The sequence below is a fragment of the Schistocerca americana genome, chromosome 3 (genome assembly GCF_021461395.2).
Source record: "Schistocerca americana isolate TAMUIC-IGC-003095 chromosome 3, iqSchAmer2.1, whole genome shotgun sequence".
NCBI classification, from domain to species: Eukaryota; Metazoa; Arthropoda; class Insecta; order Orthoptera; family Acrididae; genus Schistocerca; species Schistocerca americana.
This window is the reverse complement of record NC_060121.1, coordinates 224,604,124-224,623,148: the sequence shown is the minus strand read 5'-3', so window position 1 is coordinate 224,623,148 and position 19,025 is coordinate 224,604,124. Positions and strand designations below refer to the sequence as shown.

Genomic DNA, 19,025 nt, shown 5'->3' with positions numbered 1-19,025 from the left:
GTCTAGGATAACGTGTTTCCTTTTAGAACCCATGACACCCATTATTATTGTTATGGATGAAATTCTACAGCAAGTATCAGATGCAATTGGAGATCATAAAATGAAAGCAGTGCTTTTTGCCGTTGACCTGATGTTATGGGGAAATTGCGAGAAGGAGGTGCAAGAGCAGTTAGATGCATGGGAGGCAACGGCAGCACAATATGGAATGCATTTCTCTGCAAAGAAAAGTGAAATAACTGTCACAACAAGGAAGAAGAATAGGCCAAATGTGGATATAACTTGTGGAGGGGAAAAACTACAAGTGGTAGAGAACTTCAAGTACCTGGGAAGCGTGATTGAAAGTAAGGGGGGAAACGCAATGGAAATAAATGAAAGGTGCAGAAAAGCAGGGCAGTTCTACAAATGCATTAGGGGGCTTATTTGGAGCAAGGAGGTGCCACAGAAATCCAAGGGAATTATATACCGAACCTACTTTGTCCCCATATTGGCATACGGAAGTGAGACATGGGTAATGCACAAAAGCGACAAAAGTAGAATACAGGCTAGTGAAATGAAGTTCCAGAGGAGCAGGTTGGGTGTAACAAGACGAGACAGATTGCGAAATGTGTATGTGAGGGAAAGACTAAAGGAGGAACCAGTACAGGACAGGATAGAAAAATCAAGACTGCAGTGGTATGGACACATGAAGAGAATGGATGAGGGAAGAATTCCAAAGAGGATGTTTGATCTGCAACTGGAGGGGAAGAGGCCCAGAGGAAGCCCAAGAGATAGATGGGTGAAGGGAGTGAAGGAATGTGTGACGAGAAGAGGAGAGAACTGGACGAAGGTGGAAGAGGGGGAATGGTGGAAAGACAGAACACGATGGAGAGGCTTGTGTTCCCGACAGACCCAGCCAGTGGCTGGAAACTGTCCAAGATGATGATGATGACACTGAACCGTAAAGAAAGCCACAATTTGAAACTTGGGTATACCATTGCTTAACACTGTAATTAACTGGCAACATTGTTGAACACAAGAATTCATTATTGAATGTGACATTTCTGCTTGAGTGACTGGACGCTGGATGTGGGCCGGTTTATTCAGAGGCAGACTACTGTGAGCCGGATTACCGACCGTTTAAGGTAGTAGTAAGGGCCGGCCAGTGTGGCCGAGCGGTTTTAGGCGCTTCAGTCTGGAACCACGCACCACTACGGTCGCAGGTTCGAATCCTGCCTCGGGCATTGATGTGTGTGATGTCCTTAAGTTAGTTAGGTTTAAGTAGTTCTAAGTTGTAGGGGACTGATGACCTTGGATGTTAAGTCCCATAGCGCTCAGAGCCATTTTAGTAGTAAGGGTACACAGATAAAATGCGTCCCCGATTCCACCGGTACCGAAATTTACTGCTCCAAAAATTTCCCCAAAAGTCCCCCTAAAAAAATATTTTCCTCCGAAATTACGAAAAAGTCCCAAACTGGAGTCGCTCTCCTACGCCGGTACGATGACGTTACAGGCAAAATAAATACTGCGCAATTAACTCGTACAGACACTATCTATCAACTATCGGCTCAACCATTTTTTATGCACTATTAGTATCGTAGTTATTAGCGATTCAGGTCTCACGCTATTTCGTCACACACTCTTTCTTAATCTCAATAATAACGATATTTACAAATGGATGTAGTAGTTAATTCCCAGTATAGTGGCTGACGCTAGCAGAATGCTAGGATGCGTAACGGGACGAATTCGCCGCAGGCGGTGGATTAACTGTACTGTTTACGTGTGGGAGCGCTGTGTTGCCCCGGTCGCCGCATACGCACACAAAACAGTCGCGGCGGAGTGTCTCAGGAGATGCAATTAGCAGCGGCAAACAGCAGCGGTCACGCCACGCGTCTCCAGAGGGTTAATTACTCACAAGGCTGCGGCCTGCGCGCACAGACGGCAGGTCTACACTCGCGCTGTATAGCTATAGCTGTGGCTGCGGCTACCGCCGCTGCCGCCATCGCTTCGCATACAACATTTATATCATCCCTAATATTGATCTAGCTCACGGCCAAAAGGTAGTCGGAGGGGGTGGCGACGGCTGGCCGGGGGTGAGAAGATGGAACAGCGATGGAAAGCGGGGAGCGGGGTTTGAAGAAACTGTGGTAAGGGGACCGGTGGAAAAGGAAGAAAGGAAAAAAATACGCAGGGGGGAAGGAGGCGGGTGGGACGGTGGGGGGGGGGGGGGGAGGGGGGGTGAACTAAGAAGGGGAAAACGACGCCGGGAGGCTGCCCGCCCGAGGACGCCCTAGCCTCCTTCGGCTGCGTCGAGTCCGACGCCAGGCTGAAATATAAATTAGAGCAGAGGCCGGCGCGTCTCGCGCACAATTAGGGGCGAGGTGGCCAGTTGGCTGGTCTTGCCAGTCGCGGGATTAAGAAACCGCGCCGTGCGACGGTGCCAACACTGTCGGTTACAAATTAACCACGGCACACAGTACGTGGTTATTACAGCCAGACAGCTGCGTTGTTGCGGATACCACAAGTAACCACAGCTTGAGCAAAATAAAACTTGGCCAGGAAAATATGTCATGCAACGTAAGATAGGCAAACCAACTTGGCCATAGCTAATGTAAGTTGGGTTGACTACCTTAAGGGGTATGAAATATGAAGGCTATTCGTGAAGTAAGTATCGATCGGTCGCGAAATGGAAACCACTGTGTAAAACAAATATGTTTTATTTGAAATAGTTACTGTCAGGTAAAAATTGCTATGTGGAAAAGAAACACCTACATATCATAGGCCGCGCGGGATTAGCCGAGCGCCGGCCGGAGTGACCGAGCGGTTCTAGGCGCTATAGTCTGGAGCCGCGCGACCGCTACAGTCGCAGGTTCGAATCCTGCCTCAGGCATGGATGTGTGTGATGTTCTTAGGTTAGTTAGGTTTAGGTAGTTCTAAGTTCTAGGGGACTGATGACCTCAGAAGTTAAGTCCCATAGTGCTCAGAGCCATTTGAACCATTTGATTAGCCGAGCGGTCTAAGGCGCTGCAGTCATGGACTGTGCGGTTAGTCCCGGCGGAGGTTCGAGTCCTCCCTCGGGCATGGATGTGTGTGTTTGTCCTGAGGATAATTTAGTTTAAGTAGTGTGTAAGATTAGGGACTAATGACCTTAGCAGTTAAGTCCCATAATATTTCACACACATTTGTACATTTTTTTGAACATATCATAGTTTAGGAGGTCTGGCGTAATTAAAAATGACGTGCATAAAAAACTGCCCCTCATGCATGACAAATAAATTTATTACTTCTGTGTTACTATCTCCTCTCGCAATAAAGTTCGCAGACAGTATCCAAATATGCTGCTTAACATATCTTGAAAAATATATCATTGTATGACCCATAGGTCAGGAGATATAATAGCACCACGTGTGGGTGGAAAAATGCCGCATTAAGTCTTAATAGATTCATTCATTATTACTAAGCCACTCCTACTGTCGCGTCAACTTAAGGAAATCCATGACACATGGCAGCACTTTTGGCAGCTTTTAACTGCGAACCGCAAACGTTTGTAGTCGACATCTACAGCCGTCTACCAGAACTGGCAAGAGGCGTTGCCATAGCGACGTTTACAAAATGGCGTTGTACATACGAGAAGCAGCTGCGCCCAGCATACGGAAACTACGTTTCTAATAGAAAATTGGCAAAATGAATACCCGCAATACCGGGGTTTTCAGCTATTAATATACACTATGTGATCAAACGTATCTGGACACCTGGCTGCAAATGACTAACAAGTTCGTGGCGCCCTCCATCGGTAATGCTGGAATTCAATATGGCGTTGGCTCACCCTTAGCCTTGATGACTCTCGCAGGCATACGTTCAATCAGGTGCTGGAAGGTTCCCTGGGAAATGGCAGCCCATTCTTCGCGGAGGAGAGCTATCGATGCCGATCGGTGATGCCTGGCACGAAGTCGGCGTTCCAAAACATCCCAAAGGTATTCTATAGGATTCAGGTCAGGTCTCTGTGCAGGCAGGTCAGTCCATTACAGCCACAGGCCGTGCATTATGAACACGTGGTCGATCGTGTTGAAAGATGCAATCCCCATCCCCGAATTGCTCTTCAATAGTGGGAAGCAAGAAGGTGCTTAAAACATCAATGTAGCCCTGTGCTGTGATAGTGCCATGCAAAACAACAAGGGGTGTAAGTCCTCTCCATGAAAAACACGACCACACCATAACACTACCACGCACAAATTTTACTGTTGGCACTACACACACTCGCAGATGATACTCACCAGGCGTTCGCCGTACCCACATCCTGCCATCAGATCGCCACATTGCGTAGCATGATTGGTCACACCACACAACGTTTTTCCGATGTTCAATCGTCCAATGTTTACGCTCCTTACACCAAGCGAGGCATTGTTTGGCATTTACTGGCATGATGTGTGGCTTATGAACAGCCGCTCGACCATGAAGTCCAAGTTTTCTCACCTCCCGCCTAACTGTCATAGTACTTGCAGTGGCTCCTGATGCAGTTTGGAATTCCTGTGTGATGGTCTGGATAGATGTCTGACTATTACACATTACGACTCTCTTCAACTGTCGGCGGTCTTTGTCAGTCAACAGACGAGGTCGACTTGTACGCTTTTGCGCTGCACGTGACGCTTCACGTTTCCACTTCATTATAACATCGGAAACAGTGGACCTAGGGATGTTTAGTAGTGTCGAAATCTCGCGTACAGACGTTTGACACAAGTGACACCAAATAACCTAGCCACGTTCGAAGTCCGTGGTTCAGCGGAGCGCCCCATTCTGCTCTCTCACGATGTCTACTGAGGTCGCTGATATGGACTACCTGGCAGTAGGTGGCAGCACAATGCAAGTAATACGAAAAACGTATGTTTGTAGGGGCGTCCGGATACTTTTCATCACATAGTGTACTTCCCTACATAGTCGCCCCTCCGACTTAAGATATCTGCCGTAGCGTTTATAACCGCTCTTTTAATTGAGAACAATATTATCAGGCTTGTTCTCATATAGGGGAGAGGTGATCGATAATATCGGAAATAATTAATAGCATTGAAAAAGCTTTAATTAAAATTATAGATATATAACCTCTCATCACAATAACGCCCGCAGAGGGTTCAACGCGGCTACATTTGTTTCCAAATTCTACTATATAAACCATGCGCGGCCATTGTTAGTTCTCTTGTTTTCTGCGCTCTGAATAAGACTAGGTAGCAGCGGCGTGTGATATAGCTGGCATGTCCGTGTGCGCGAGAGAAAGTAGCGCTCAGTATTAAACTCTATTATATGCCGAATAACCGATAATAGTATCTGTGGACGATACAAAGGGACGTTAAACTGAATAGAAGAATGGAACTGGACACTTAGCTTTGTGAAAGTAAAAGCGTACGAAGTTTGAATGACTGTATCGATGTATAGTAATGGAGTATAGTTCTTGCTATAATATCTTTTGAGTGACGAACCGCAAAAATGATGGACATTTTAGTTGCCGTAATTGCTGAGAGTAGTTGTAGGATCGACCGTCCTTTTCCCCATATACAAAACGCAATCCTTCATGATCATTTAATTATTATTATATGTAGTGAATAAAAAACTACAGTGATTTCCACAACAGCGTGTGGTTTGGTCAACGATAATCATAGGCAAGCTGCGAACTGTACCTCTGGGTGCGGTAGGTTCGATTATGAAATGTTACGAAGCGTAAATTGTGACTTAAAAATTATGTAACATTTAATTTCCAATCAGAAACAGTGCGGGTAAGTAGTAACGTCGGAAATAGGAAATCGAAATGATAACTAACATCCAAAGACGTTATTAATGCAGCAACAAATGAAGGGTGATCGACTGTGCAAAAAGTCAACACTAATTATTATTATGAAAACCCGGAATTTAGTCGCCGTTACAGTGACGCTGTTTGTGGAAGCTCCATCTGATGTGTAAATATAATGGAAAGTCAGGCATATACAGTAGATAACCACATCAATACCTTGCGTCAGAGAAGTCGACGACAGCGGATCGACGGAGGGTGGCTACACGTTGTACCAACTTTGCAGTACCCTCGTCAAAGAAGGCAGTCGTAACTGTTTTCCGCCAATTCTCTACGCTGGTCTACAGTCCGCTGTCTGTGACAAAATGTTGTCTTCTCTCCTAGAGGTTCATGTGAGCAGAGCTGAAACTAAGGGGGAGCCAAGTGCAGCCTGTATTGTGGCTGACCACACACTTCCCATCGAAAGCACTGCAGCAACATCTTCATTGCTCCTGCAGAGTGCGACCGAGAATTGTCATCAAGGCGGAAGTGCGTGTCAGTTATGTGGGCTGTTTGACACCAGGCGAAATCTGTCACCAGGCCCTCACACTTGGCGGGAGACACTATTTTCTAAGCACCTTTACGTGCTCAGAACTGAAAAGAGCGACGTGACGCAATTGACGACCATACTAGGGACACTGCCCACTGCCACACCTGTACAAAACTCCGCTGAATTTTCACTGTGGTTTCCACTTCATGGCAGATCGGACCTCACTTTCCGAATAGCACTCGTATTTTGCCCAACCTGTAGTTATTTTTGGGGCTAAAGCCCCGTTTACAGAAGGGACGTAGTTGTCTCAGTCAACCACACGTGTCATGTTACTCTACTAAATGCCCCGTGGAGTTTTATTCCTGTACTGAGTCACATTAGAGTCAGCGCCAAGATTGCGTATATCGCATGATCGTAGTTTGGACCCTGAACGGTTTAAGGGAAGTTCTGGGCGGCTATCCTTTTTACTAAAAGTTTTTAGTTGCCCAACAACACCAACATCCTTTTTACTAAAAATAGAACGCAGGGACAAGCAATGTAACAGAGACTGTACCTCTATACATTGCAAAAATGTAAGTGTAAATGTATGTATGTCCCACCTATCTACATCTACGTTATTACTTCGCAAGCCACCGTATGGTGCAGAGCGGAGGGTACCCAGCACCACAACTAATCATTTCATTCTCTGTTCCACACGCAAATAGAGCGAGCGAAAAACGACTATCCATAGACCTCTATACGTGCCCTAATTTCTATTATCTTCGTGACCCTTAGCAAAATGTACATTGGCGGCAGTGCAATCGTTCTGCAGTCGGCTTCAGATGCTGGTTTTCTAAATTTCGGCAGTAGTGTTCCTCGAAAAGAACGTCACCTTCCCTGCCGGGATTCTCATTTAAGTTCCTGAAGTATCTCCGTAATACTTGGGGGTTTATCGAATCTACCGGTAGCAAATCTAGCAGCCCGTGTTTTCTCTGCTTCCTTTAATCCGATTTGGTGGGGATCCCAAACACTCGAGCAGTATTCAAGAACTGGTCGCATTACTCAGACGCGGTGTCCTTTACAGATGAACCATACTTCCCTAAAATTCTCCCAATAAACCGGAGTCGACCATTCGCCTTCCCTACTACAATCCTTACATCGCTCGTCCCATTTCATATCGTTCTGCAACGTTTCGCCTAGACATTTAATCGACGTGACTGTTACAAGAAGCACACTACTAAAACTGTATTCAAATATTAGAGGGTTGTTTCTCCCACTCATCTTCATTAATTTACGTCTTTCTACAGTTCGAGCAAGCTGTGATTCATTATAGCTACTAGAATTTTTTAGTAATTCATCCTGTAGCCCCCTACAGTCAGTCAACAACCACATCTGCTCTACACCGCATCATCAGGAAACTGCTGAATAGCGGTGCTCACCCTGTCCATCAGCTCATTTATATGTACAAATAGTAATAGCGGTAGTAGTATCAATTACCGTCTGGAAAGAAGCGCCATGGAGGTAATGAAACCTAAGGTGCCACAGTGTTGGGGGTAGGTATGAAGAAACAGGTCTTCCTTACTGTGAAGTACGCTGAAAACCACCCGTCTGATTGGATTTCTTGTAGGACCACCATGTTGTGCGGGTAGTATCGGAACGGGCTGCAGGCAGTATACGAGCGGGCAGCCACGGCTATGCAGAGAGAGGGACGAGGGGTTGGATACTGATAACAGGTAGGAATAGATGAGCCGAAAGACGGGGGTGTAGGAGGTGGACAGAGTTGAGCAGGGAGGAGCAGATGTACGAATACAAGATACGAAGAAATAAAAACACGGAAAATGCCAGATATCTCAGTTAGTTAGTACGTAAATGTCGTACAGTATTACCGGCTGGGGAATACCACAGGGTGAATTTAGTCACCGAGTCGGTTAGGGTTTTCTTCCCCCGTGCACTTAAGCCCTTTTCTTGGGGGTATGTGAGAGTTGTGTCGTATCCGTAGATAAGTATAACGGGTGCGCGTATATTCAAGTGTCATATTTCTGTTCGATGATCATGATGAGAGAAGGGAGAGGGTGAAACCCAGTGCCACCGTAGCCTAGTCCTTTCGAGTAGCAGCAAGAGGATTGCTGAGATTAATGTCCCCCATCCGACGAAAGTATGTCACATGCCTTCGTTTCATGATTCAAAGCGATGAACTTCGACATTTAACCTAAGACATTGGTAGAAAAACTGGTGATCAGGGAATTTTCGTCGGTATGTCTCCTTCTCATGTCTGCCGAAAACTGGCAGCGAAAATTTCATCCACTACCAGGATTCGAAGCGGCGTTGCTCCAGATCGAGCGTCACGACACAGGCGTGCGTTAGCGACCTTGGTTACGGAGGCAGGTGATTTCAGTCACGTTAAAAGCAAAATTCATAGTGGATGCTCTTGATACTAATGGTAAGTTAGATTCTCTAACTCTTGAAAACGGAAAGAATAGAAAAAGTGCCCTCAAAAGAATTCCAAACATCTGCTTTATTTTGCTACAGAAAATATATGCCTAAAAAACTTTAAACAGTGTTTAGAAGGCAGTAACGACTTTTTATTTTATCATTTGTGTCTTGTTTTCTTTCTAACAAGCAGACCATACGGCGATCTTTTTATGTTTATGGTACCTAAAATTCAGAACTTTTATATCAATACCCAAAAGCTCAATGCAACTCTCAGTAATTCTCAAGGACTTCGATTTTGAATGTTTCCGTGTGCCTTCAATGTCTTAAAGCAAGGTCGATTTTTCGACACCCACCGTGGCCTTGTACTATAATGCGCGCCTGCAGGGTTAACGGCCTAGGTTTGATTATTGGTAGAAGCAAATTTTTAAACATGTGCATGTTCTAAGAGAATTTCCGTGAAGCGTATAATACATAAAAGATGGGGAAAGTCGATAGTGATTGAGGCTGGTAATCACTAGATTGCTGGTACGCTGGTTCGTGTCTCGTTTCGGCCATTAATTTTCTTGCTTTTTATTCATTCTCTTAGACTATGTACGTAATTTAAAAACCAAATTCATCAGACATGAGCTTATTAACACACATCTAATACTCACATTTGTGAAAAATGCACGTATTCTCATTTCTAATCATATACCGCAGACATTACAAATGTAAATTCCTAAATATTAATTATTAATAAACACTGTTTAAATTTTTAAAAAATATTGAAATTGTTACTTTCTTCATCTTCATGTTTTCCGCTTCATGAAAAGGCATCTTCACTTAAAAGTTTACCAGTGCTGGGAATCAGACCTGGGAACCTACATGTCAGGTGTGCATTCTACCACAAAACCATGTAGCCCACAGAGATAGGAACCTTGTTTTAGGGCACGGGTGAGCAACCGGAGGCCAGCGGGCCGGATCCGGCCCACAGTTGGTTTCAATAGGGTCAGCGGAAGAAATTCGTGCGAGGAGGGAGAGAGGGAGGCAGGCAGAGAGAGAGAGAGAGAGAGAGAGAGAGAGAGAGAGAGAGAGAGAGAGAGAGAGAGAGAGAGAGAGGGGGGGGGGAGGGGGATAGGGATAGGGATAGAGAGAGGGGGAGAGGGGAGGGGGAGGAGGAGAAGAGTAGAGAGAAAGGCGCTCGTACTGTACTACGTTCGGGATGCGTTTTGAGATAACTCCGCGATCAGTTATCAAAAATATTTTTGGATACATGTTTCAAAAACGGTTGTTTATAGTGTTTGTGGACATTAACACATTAAATTTCCAACACTCGAATGACCAGCCTGTGTCCAAAGATCGCGAAGTTACTCGTAACTGCTCGTTTACTGGAACTGCTTATCTCAAGGCTGTATTTTATTTTCTATTCTTCTTCGTGGTAACAGTAATTAATTATTGTCCGTTGTGGAAGTATTAGTACACTGCAATCGTTGAAACTAAAGGTAATTCGTAACGAATTAGCTGCAACCAGTTGCTTTTATAGGCGTTTATTTTTCAATGATGACCGTTCAAGATGGCTGGCATCCGTTCTTCAGATGTTTACAGCTTTTTACTAATGGCGTTGCAGAATTTAGCAACGGAAGTTTTAAGTAAAAAACAATGTAAACGATGCGCAAATAAATGTAAACTCCAGAAGAAAGGGTGAATATAAAGAATATGTGCTCTAAAAATTTATCTTTTGTGCAATAATATGTGTGTATCGCGTGTCGCGAAGGGGGTGTCATTTATATCGGTACGTTATCTCCTAATGGTGACCACGAGATATACAGGCTTCGCAACGAACTTGTGACGCCACATTAGTCGGCTTGTCAGCCATATTTCACGAACGCTAGTCTCCGTGCAGAGCCCACGGGAAATCAGTTTGTAGTATTGGAAAGGTACACAGCAAAGTCATTAACTTCGTCGTGTGCTGTTGAGAGGTTGCATACATTTAAGCGTGCAGTCAAGAACTAGTAAACTCCTCTTAAATAATTACTCGCTTTCCGCCGGAGACGACTGCTGGCACTCGTAAGAGCTGCAGTGTCACGTGCTGTGACGTACACGCCACGGCCTGCGTTTCTCGTGGGCCTTGCCTCCTACACGTTTACGTCGTGGACTCTTCAGTTCCGACTTTAAGTGCCAAGAACGCTGCTGTCACATCACGTGACGAGGCGGCCGGCAAGTATTTATGCGAATCAGGCACGCCGATGACCAAATGTTGCCTATATCTGCTCTAGGGTCTTGAAAACCTAAAAGTCGATTTTCTCGTTAATTATGGAGAGTTGCATCGACCTGTTTTGGGATGTTATGTTACGTTATGTTAACCGAGGACCTAGAAACGACGGAGAGGCTCCGTCCCCGCCACAGTCGCAGTGGTCCGCAACCCCACGACGACTACCGCAGTCCACTTCACCCCTCCGCCGCCCCACACCGAACCCTGGGTTATTGTGCGGTTCGGCCCCCGGTTGACACCCCCCTCCCCCAGGAAACGTCTCACACCAGACGAGTGTAACCCCTATGTTTGCGTGGTGGAGTAATGGTGGTGTACGCGTACGTGCAGAACTTGTTTGCGCAGCAATCGCTTCCCATAGTGTAGCTGAGGCGGAATAGGGGGAACCAGCCCGCATTCGCCGAGGCAGATGGAAAACCGCCTAAAAACCATCCACAGAATAGCCGTCTCACCGGACGTCGACACAAATCGTGCCGGGGACCAGGCGCTCCTTCCCGCCCGGAAAGCCGTGCGTTAGACCGCACGGCCAACCGGGCGGGCTTTGTTTTGGGATACTGACATACGAAAGCTGGGCTTGACGTAACACGAATATAAAAAAATGCAAAAAAACGATTGCCATGTGGCCTTCTTGTAGCTGGCAAATACGATAAGAGAAAAGAAGAAGAAGAAAAGAAGTACACAACGAAGGAATTATCTGAGTGGAATGGAAATCGGTAGATGTGATGTACGTATGCAGAAAAACAAATGATTACAATTTTAAAGAGCTGGATTATTTATTCATGAGAGAGAGTATCACAAACTGAGCAAGTCAACAAAGCCTTGATCCACCTCTAGTCCTTATGCTAACAGCTATTCAGCTTTACATTGATTAATATTAGTGTTGGATGTCTTTCTGAGGGATAAAGTGACGAGTTCTGTCCAAATGGCGCGTTAGATCGTCAAAATCCCGAGCTGGTTGGATGATCCTGTCCGTAATGCGCCAAACATTCTCAATTGGGAAGATATCCAGGAACTTTACCCGAATGGCAACAAAACGACGCGTAGAATATCGTCGACGTACGGCATTACTGTCAGGGTGACGCGGATGACAACCAAACGCTACGAAATGTAAATGGCACCCTAAACCGTCACTTCTGGTTGTCACGCCGTACGGCGGGCGAGTCACGTTGGTATCCCATCGCTGTCAGGGGCGTCTAGCGGAAAGGGAGCTCACCTCACAGCGCCGCTTGCGCCGAATACCATTGACTTTAGTACACCAACAAGTCCGTTTGCAGTGGTGTCGGGCACATTCGACCTGGAATCTCATTGAGTTGAATAGAACTCTCTTCAGTGATGATTCCCACTTCGAACTTAGCCCCGACAACCAATTTGTTTGGAGATGTCCCACACAGCAGTGGGGTACCAACCTGATTGTCGCCCACTGTACGGCCCAACAACCAGGAGTGGTGGTTGACGGTGCCATTTCATTTCACAGCAGGACACCTTTGATTCTCATCCCCAGCACCCTTACAGCACAGCGGTAGGTCGACGATATTCTACGTCCGTTCTGTTGCCTTTCATCGCAAGCCATCCTGTGCCTACATTTCAACAACATAATGCCCGCCCTCACACGACGTGCGTTTCCACTGCCTGCCTTCGCGCTTGCCAAACCCTATCTCGGCGCGAGGTCGCCGACATCTACCCGATTGAGAACGTTTGGCGCCTTTTGTGCAGGGTTTCCAACCAGCTCGGAATTTTGACGATCTAACCCGTCAGTTGTATAGAATTTGGCACGATATCCCTCACAAGGACATCTAACAACTCTGTCAACCAATGCCAAACCGAGTAATTGTTTGCTTCTGGGCAAGAGCTAAGCCAACGCGTTTTTGACTTGCTCAATTTGGGGCTCTCACTCTGTTGAATAAATCAACCAATTTTTCTGAAATTGTAATCATTTGTGTGTCTGCACATGTACATCACATCTACCGACTTCCGTCCCATTCTGATAATTCCTTCGTAGCGCACCGGTTTTTTTCTTTCCTTCAGTGCACCTTAAAAAAATATTTTTCTCGTCAAACAGATCCGAAGTTATCACTGTTGAAACAATTTTCATTAAAAAAGTTTGTCTATTTACCTTCTCCTTTCCGCATAGCGTACATTTTACCTTCGTCCAGGAATTCCAAAACGTAAATAGCTTTTATGCTTTTAGATGTTTCGTCTGTTTTATGGGAGAACACTAGCAGGGAAAATATCAGGCCCAAGTGCGACCTTTGCCATGTGTACCAGTTTCTTTGGCTCTTCAGTGTATGCGCGTCTCAAGAACAGATGAGAATGTAGATGAGATCGGCTATTTGGAAGTTAGCAGCAAGTAATCGGAAAATACGTGCCCGCCCAGTCGGCCGTGAGGTCAAACGCACTGCTTTCCGGGCGGGAAGGAGCGCCTGGTCCCCGGCACGAATCCGCCCGACGGATTTGTGTCGAGGTCCGGTGAACCGGCCAGTCTGTGGATGGTTTTTAGGCGGTTTTCCATCTGCCTCGACGAATGCGGGCTGGTTACCCTTATAATGGTTCAAATGGCTCTGAGCACTATGGGACTTAGCGTCTGAGGTCATCAGTCCCCTAGACTTAGAACTACTTAAACCTAACTAACCTAAGGACATGACACATTCATGCCCGAGGCAGGATTCGGACCTGCGACCGTAGCGGTCGCGCGGTTCCAGACTGAAGCGCCTAGAACTGCTCGGCCACCCCTGGCCCGCAGGTTCCCCTTATTCCGCCTCTGTTACACTATGTGGGCGATTGCTGCGCAAAAAAGTTCTCCACGTACGCGTACACCACCATTACTCTACCACGCAAACATAGGGACTACACTCGTCTGGTGTGTGACGTTCTCTGGGGGGACGCACCGGGGGCCGAACCGCACAATAACCCTGGCTTCAGTGTGTGGCGGCGGAGGGGTGAAGTGGACTGCCGTAGTCGTCGTCGGGTTGTGGACCACTGCGGCTGCGGCGAGGACGGAACCTCTCCGTCGTTTATAGATCCCCGGTTAACATACAATACAATACAATCGGAAAATACAGTCGCGAAATTTTATCGCCCAACAAAATTACGATTACAATTTAAGCGACCTGTTAACGCGCCAATCAATCTGACAGTTACAGAGGTTTGCCAAGCTATCAACATACAGCAACGTACTGAGGGTCATACGCCACCCAATAGTATAGAAAATTTAAGGTAACGAGGACCATCCACCAAAACTGTTTTCAGCACTAATTTCATTAGAATATTTACTACTTAAACCGTATTTTTCATTTTACAGAACTTAATAAAGAGGACGCACTTACGATGGCAGAAAGGTGCTGAAACATGTTTCCCTTAATATAAAAAGCAATTGTTTGCACAACATGCAGACTTGAAATCCAGTAATTGCATTATAATTCTGTAATGATGCACCGGACACAAACCACGGGGTCCAGTAGAGAAATACTCGGAAAATATCACTGAACAAGCTCCAAAATGTTTCTGTGGCTTTAGGAATAATCCTGTAGAAAACAGGCTCGTTTTGTTAAGTTGTGGTGAAAGCAGTCAAAATGTCCCCTGACACTGGGGAGGAATTTGTTGTCTTTCTGTAAAGGTTCCCGGAAGAAAAAGAACCCGGAAACATGCGGGGAGGGAGGGAAACAGAGAAAGGCTGCGCCTGGCATTTGGGTCGTGAAATATGTGTGTGAAAATATGCGGCGATCCAGCACCTGGTCGCACAAGCCGCGACAAGGACGGAGCGGGGGAAAAAGTTGCGGTTAAAGAGGAGCTCGGGACCCGAGTGGAGGGCGCTGCAGCTGCTGGCTGGCGAGCGAGGCATTTTTTGGTGACGTCACGCATTTACATGTGAAGAGCGGCGCCCTGGCGGTGACAGCCGGCGTGGGCGCGACGGAGCGGTCCGCGGCAGGGCTCGGCGCACAGTAGCAGCGTGTAGAGGCGCACGCCTCGCCGCATTAGCGTCTGCTGGTGCTCCCAGGCGCGCCCACCCAAATTACTGACAGCTTCCGCCTTCCTCCTGCTGCGACATGACACACACCTCGCAGGAATATTGCGGAACTGACCCAAGCAACAATACCGAGGATAATGACTGTAATGTCTCTTGCAGCGGTCTCTCCGCTATATTTTCAGAAATTTTATAAATTATATAACTCAGCACATATCTCGAAATATCTTTTCTTATCTTACCGATTCCTAAACTTTAATATACGATGATCATCAATGCAAAGTAGTTTCAAGCCCTATTATTCCTTGGAGCGTCCATTTACTCCATGGAATAGCTTCTCTGCTATCTGTTTTCTCTTATGAAAAGAATGAAAAATGCTTGCCGATTAGCCGTGAAAGAAGGAGGATGTATATGTATTTATTGTTGAGCTAGTCGCTATCTTGATGAGATTCTGTATGAGAAGGTATTTAATACATGGACTAAACTAAAGTAAGTGTGTTCGGGTATTATTTAACTGATTATTATTGACAGTGTCTGCTTACTACGCTGTGTTGCACGGGATCAGTGGGGAACGTCTGATTTACACTGGACGAACCTGCCGTTTTGTATGCTCAAGATATCCAGTTACTTCAAATAAATAGCCTAACACGATATTACCAGCAGATCTCCGGTCTTCCCCATGTGATCACCGAAAGTTAATAATTATTACAAATGTTTTCAGGAGATCGACTGACAATTTTCGTCGCACCGAGACTTCGAAATTGCTTCACTGCCTTATGGAATTTAAGTTAAGCTCAACTGAATCAGGATAGAACAGTATTGAACTGTGTGAATGTGATAAGCCTGCTTTGTGAATGAAAATTCCCTTAACATACGCATGTTTTTACTATCCTGATCAGTGAAGCTAAATCAGGCTGGTGTGAGAGAGGTTTTTAAATTATTTGAATACAAAAAAAAAAAAAAATATTAAATGACCACAGCTTCCTTGACTAAATCACCAAGTATGTGACTGGTTATTGTACCTTCAGTCACGTATCACCTGCACAATATATGTAGCCACACAGCGTATAACAACAAGAACCACAATATATATAAATATATATAAATGACCTAGTAGATAGTGTCCGAAGTTCCATGCGGCTTTTCGCGGATGATGCTGTAGTATACAGAGAAGTTGCAGTATTAGAAAATTGCAGCGAAATGCAGGAAGATCTGCAGCGGATAGGCTCTTGGTGCAGGGAGTTGCAACTGACCCTTAACATAGACAAATTGTAAGTAGGCTGTTTAGGTTTTTATACTGGTAACGCCACGTAGCGCTCTGTATGAAAATCACTGGCTGTGCTGTGTGCACTCTGTGGTTGGTTTGCATTGTTGTTGGCTATTGTAGTGATGGGCAGTTGGCTGTTAACAGCGCGTAGCGTTGCGCAGTTGGAGGTGAGCCGCCGACAGTGGTGGATGTGGGGAGTGAAATGGCGGAGTTTTGAGAGCGGATGATCTGTACAGAGACAGTAAATTTGTAAGACTGAATATCATGAACTGATATATATATTATGACTTTTGAACACTATTAAGGTAAATACATTGTTTGTTCTCTATCAAAATCTTTCATTTGCTGACTATGTCTATCAGTAGTTAGTGCCTTCAGTAGTTTGAATCTTTTATTTAGCTGGCAGTAGTGGCGCTCGCTGTATTGCAGTAGCTTGAGTAACGAAGATTTTTGTGAGGTAAGTGATCTGTGAAAGGTGTAGGTTAATGTTAGTCAGGGCCATTCTTTTGTAGGGATTATTGAAAGTCAGATTTCGTTGCGCTAAAAATATTGTGTGTCAGTTTAAGCAAAGTCATGTATAAGTTTTCTAAAGGGACGTTTCAAAATGTAATGTGTTGCTAATACATAGAAAGAAGGATCCTTTATTGTATGATTACATGATAGCGGAACAAACACTGCTAGCAGTTACTTCTGTAAAATATCTGGGACTATGCGTACGGAACGATTTGAAGTGGAATGATCATATAAAATTAATTGTTGGTAAGGCGGGTGCCAGGTTGAGATTCATTGGGAGAGTCCTTAGAAAATGTAGCCCACCAACAAAAGAGGTGGCTTACAAAACACTCGTTCGACTTATACTTGAGTATTGCTCATCAGTGTGGGATCCGTACCAGATCGGGTTGACGGAGGAGATAGAGAAGATCCAAAGAAGAGCGGCGCGTTTCGTCACAGGGTTATTTGGGAAGCGTGATAGCGTTACGGATATGTTTAGCAAACTCAAGTGGCAGACTCTGCAAGAGAGGCGCTCTGCATCGCGGTGTAGCTTGCTCGCCAGGTTTCGAGAGGGTGCGTTTCTGGATGAGGTATCGAATATATTACTTCCCCCTTATACCTCACGAGGAGATCACGAATGTAAAACTAGGGAGATTCGAGCGCGCACGGAGGCTTTCCGGCAGTCGTTCTCCCGCGAACGACACGCGACTGGAACAGGAAAGGGAGGTAATGACAGTGGCACGTGAAGTGCCCTCCGCCACACACCGTTGGGTGGTTTGCGGACTATAAATGTAGATGTAGAACCAGCAATGGGCGCATGGCTCGATATCTTTCCGAGACACCCTCCCACCACACCCACTAGGTTTTGGTGGCGGGTATCTTCAGGCTGAGACAAAAGTCTGGATACATCCCTATAAAAGTCTAACGGTCAGAGGAATCATAGTGGCGTCTGGTATGGGGTATCTATAGGTGGGGGCGCAACTTATAGCAGCTATAGCGACGGCGATGGCCATTTTCAAACCCACCATCTTGGATTTGGATTACGTGTTTCAATTGGGAAATGGATCACATGGCACATCATTTCGGACTGCCTCCTTCTCAGGAGTACACATGTGAAATCTATTTTAAATTTATCTGTGTAGTAGCTACGCAGTGTTAAAGTATGAAACTGCAAGGAAGTGATCAATTCTGTTAATTGTTGCAGATGATCCAAAATGACACACAGCAGGAACACATTCACATTGCGTTGAAGAGTAGTGGACAAAGTATCAGTGTCGGCCGGAGTGGCCGAGGGGTTCTAGGCGCTTCAGTCTGGAACCACGCGACCGCTACGGTCGCAGGTTCTAATCCTGCCTCGGGCATGGATGTGTGTGATGTCCTTAGGTTAGTTAGGTTAAGTAGTTCTAAGTTCTAGGGGACTGGTGACCACAGAAGTTAAGTCCCATAGTGCTCAGAGCCATTTGAACCATTTTTTGAAAGTATCAGTGACTGCTGCTGGCTTCAATGCCTGGCATCCTGAGAGGGATGGTATGAGTGTCACTCCAAAAGAAATGCACACTATTTTTTTAAGAAAATCCATATTTTATTCTACATGTTTGAAAGTTATACAATGTGTAGATACATCCTTTAGGAAGAATATTTTCATTTCGTCACATAATTTCCATCCCTCTCAACTGCCTTACGCCATCTTGGAACCAGCGCCTGCATACCCGCACGATAAAATTCTGGACCAACCTGCTGCAATCACTGTTTGGCAGCGTGCACAAGGGAGTCATCATCTTCAAACCTTGTTCCACGAAGAGAGTCTTTCAGTTTCCCAAAGAGATGATAGTCACATGGAGCCAGGTCAGGACTGTAAGGCGCGTGTTTCAGTGTTGTCCATCCGAGTTTTGTGATCGCTTCCATGGTTTTTTGATTGCTTCAGGGTCGTCACATATGCATCAGAATTTATGGTGGTTCCACTTGGCACGATGCCCACAAGCAAGAGTCCTTCGGAATCGAAAATCACCGTAGCCATAACTTTTCCAGGAGAAGGTGTGGTTTTGAATTTTTTTTTCTTGGATTAACTTGAGTGATGCCACCCCATTGATTGCCTCTTCGTCTCTGGTGAAAAATGATGGAGCCATTTTTCACCACCTGTCACAATTCTTCCAAGAAATTCATCTCCACCATTCTCGTATTGTTCCAAAAGTTCGTTGCATACCGTTTTTCTTGTTCCTTTGTGAGCCACTGTCAACATCCTGGGAACCCACCTGGCGCAAACCTTTTTTAACGCCAACACTTTCAGTATTCTGCAAACACTTCGTTCCCCTATCCCAACGTAGCGTGACAATCGTTCACTGTGGTGCGTCTGACAGCAGTTAC

General features: G+C 45.6%; 1 protein-coding gene across 1 annotated transcript in view; it reads right to left on the bottom strand.

The window, feature by feature from the left end:
• Positions 1 to 14,913, bottom strand: part of LOC124605987 (protein-L-histidine N-pros-methyltransferase-like) — a 133,929-nt gene extending 119,016 nt beyond the window's left edge. The window contains exon 1 of the mRNA XM_047137951.1: positions 14,804 to 14,913. Coding sequence (XP_046993907.1) covers positions 14,804 to 14,913 — 110 coding nt within the window. The remainder of the gene's footprint in view (positions 1 to 14,803) is intronic.
• Between the last annotated feature and the right edge of the window lie 4,112 nt (positions 14,914 to 19,025).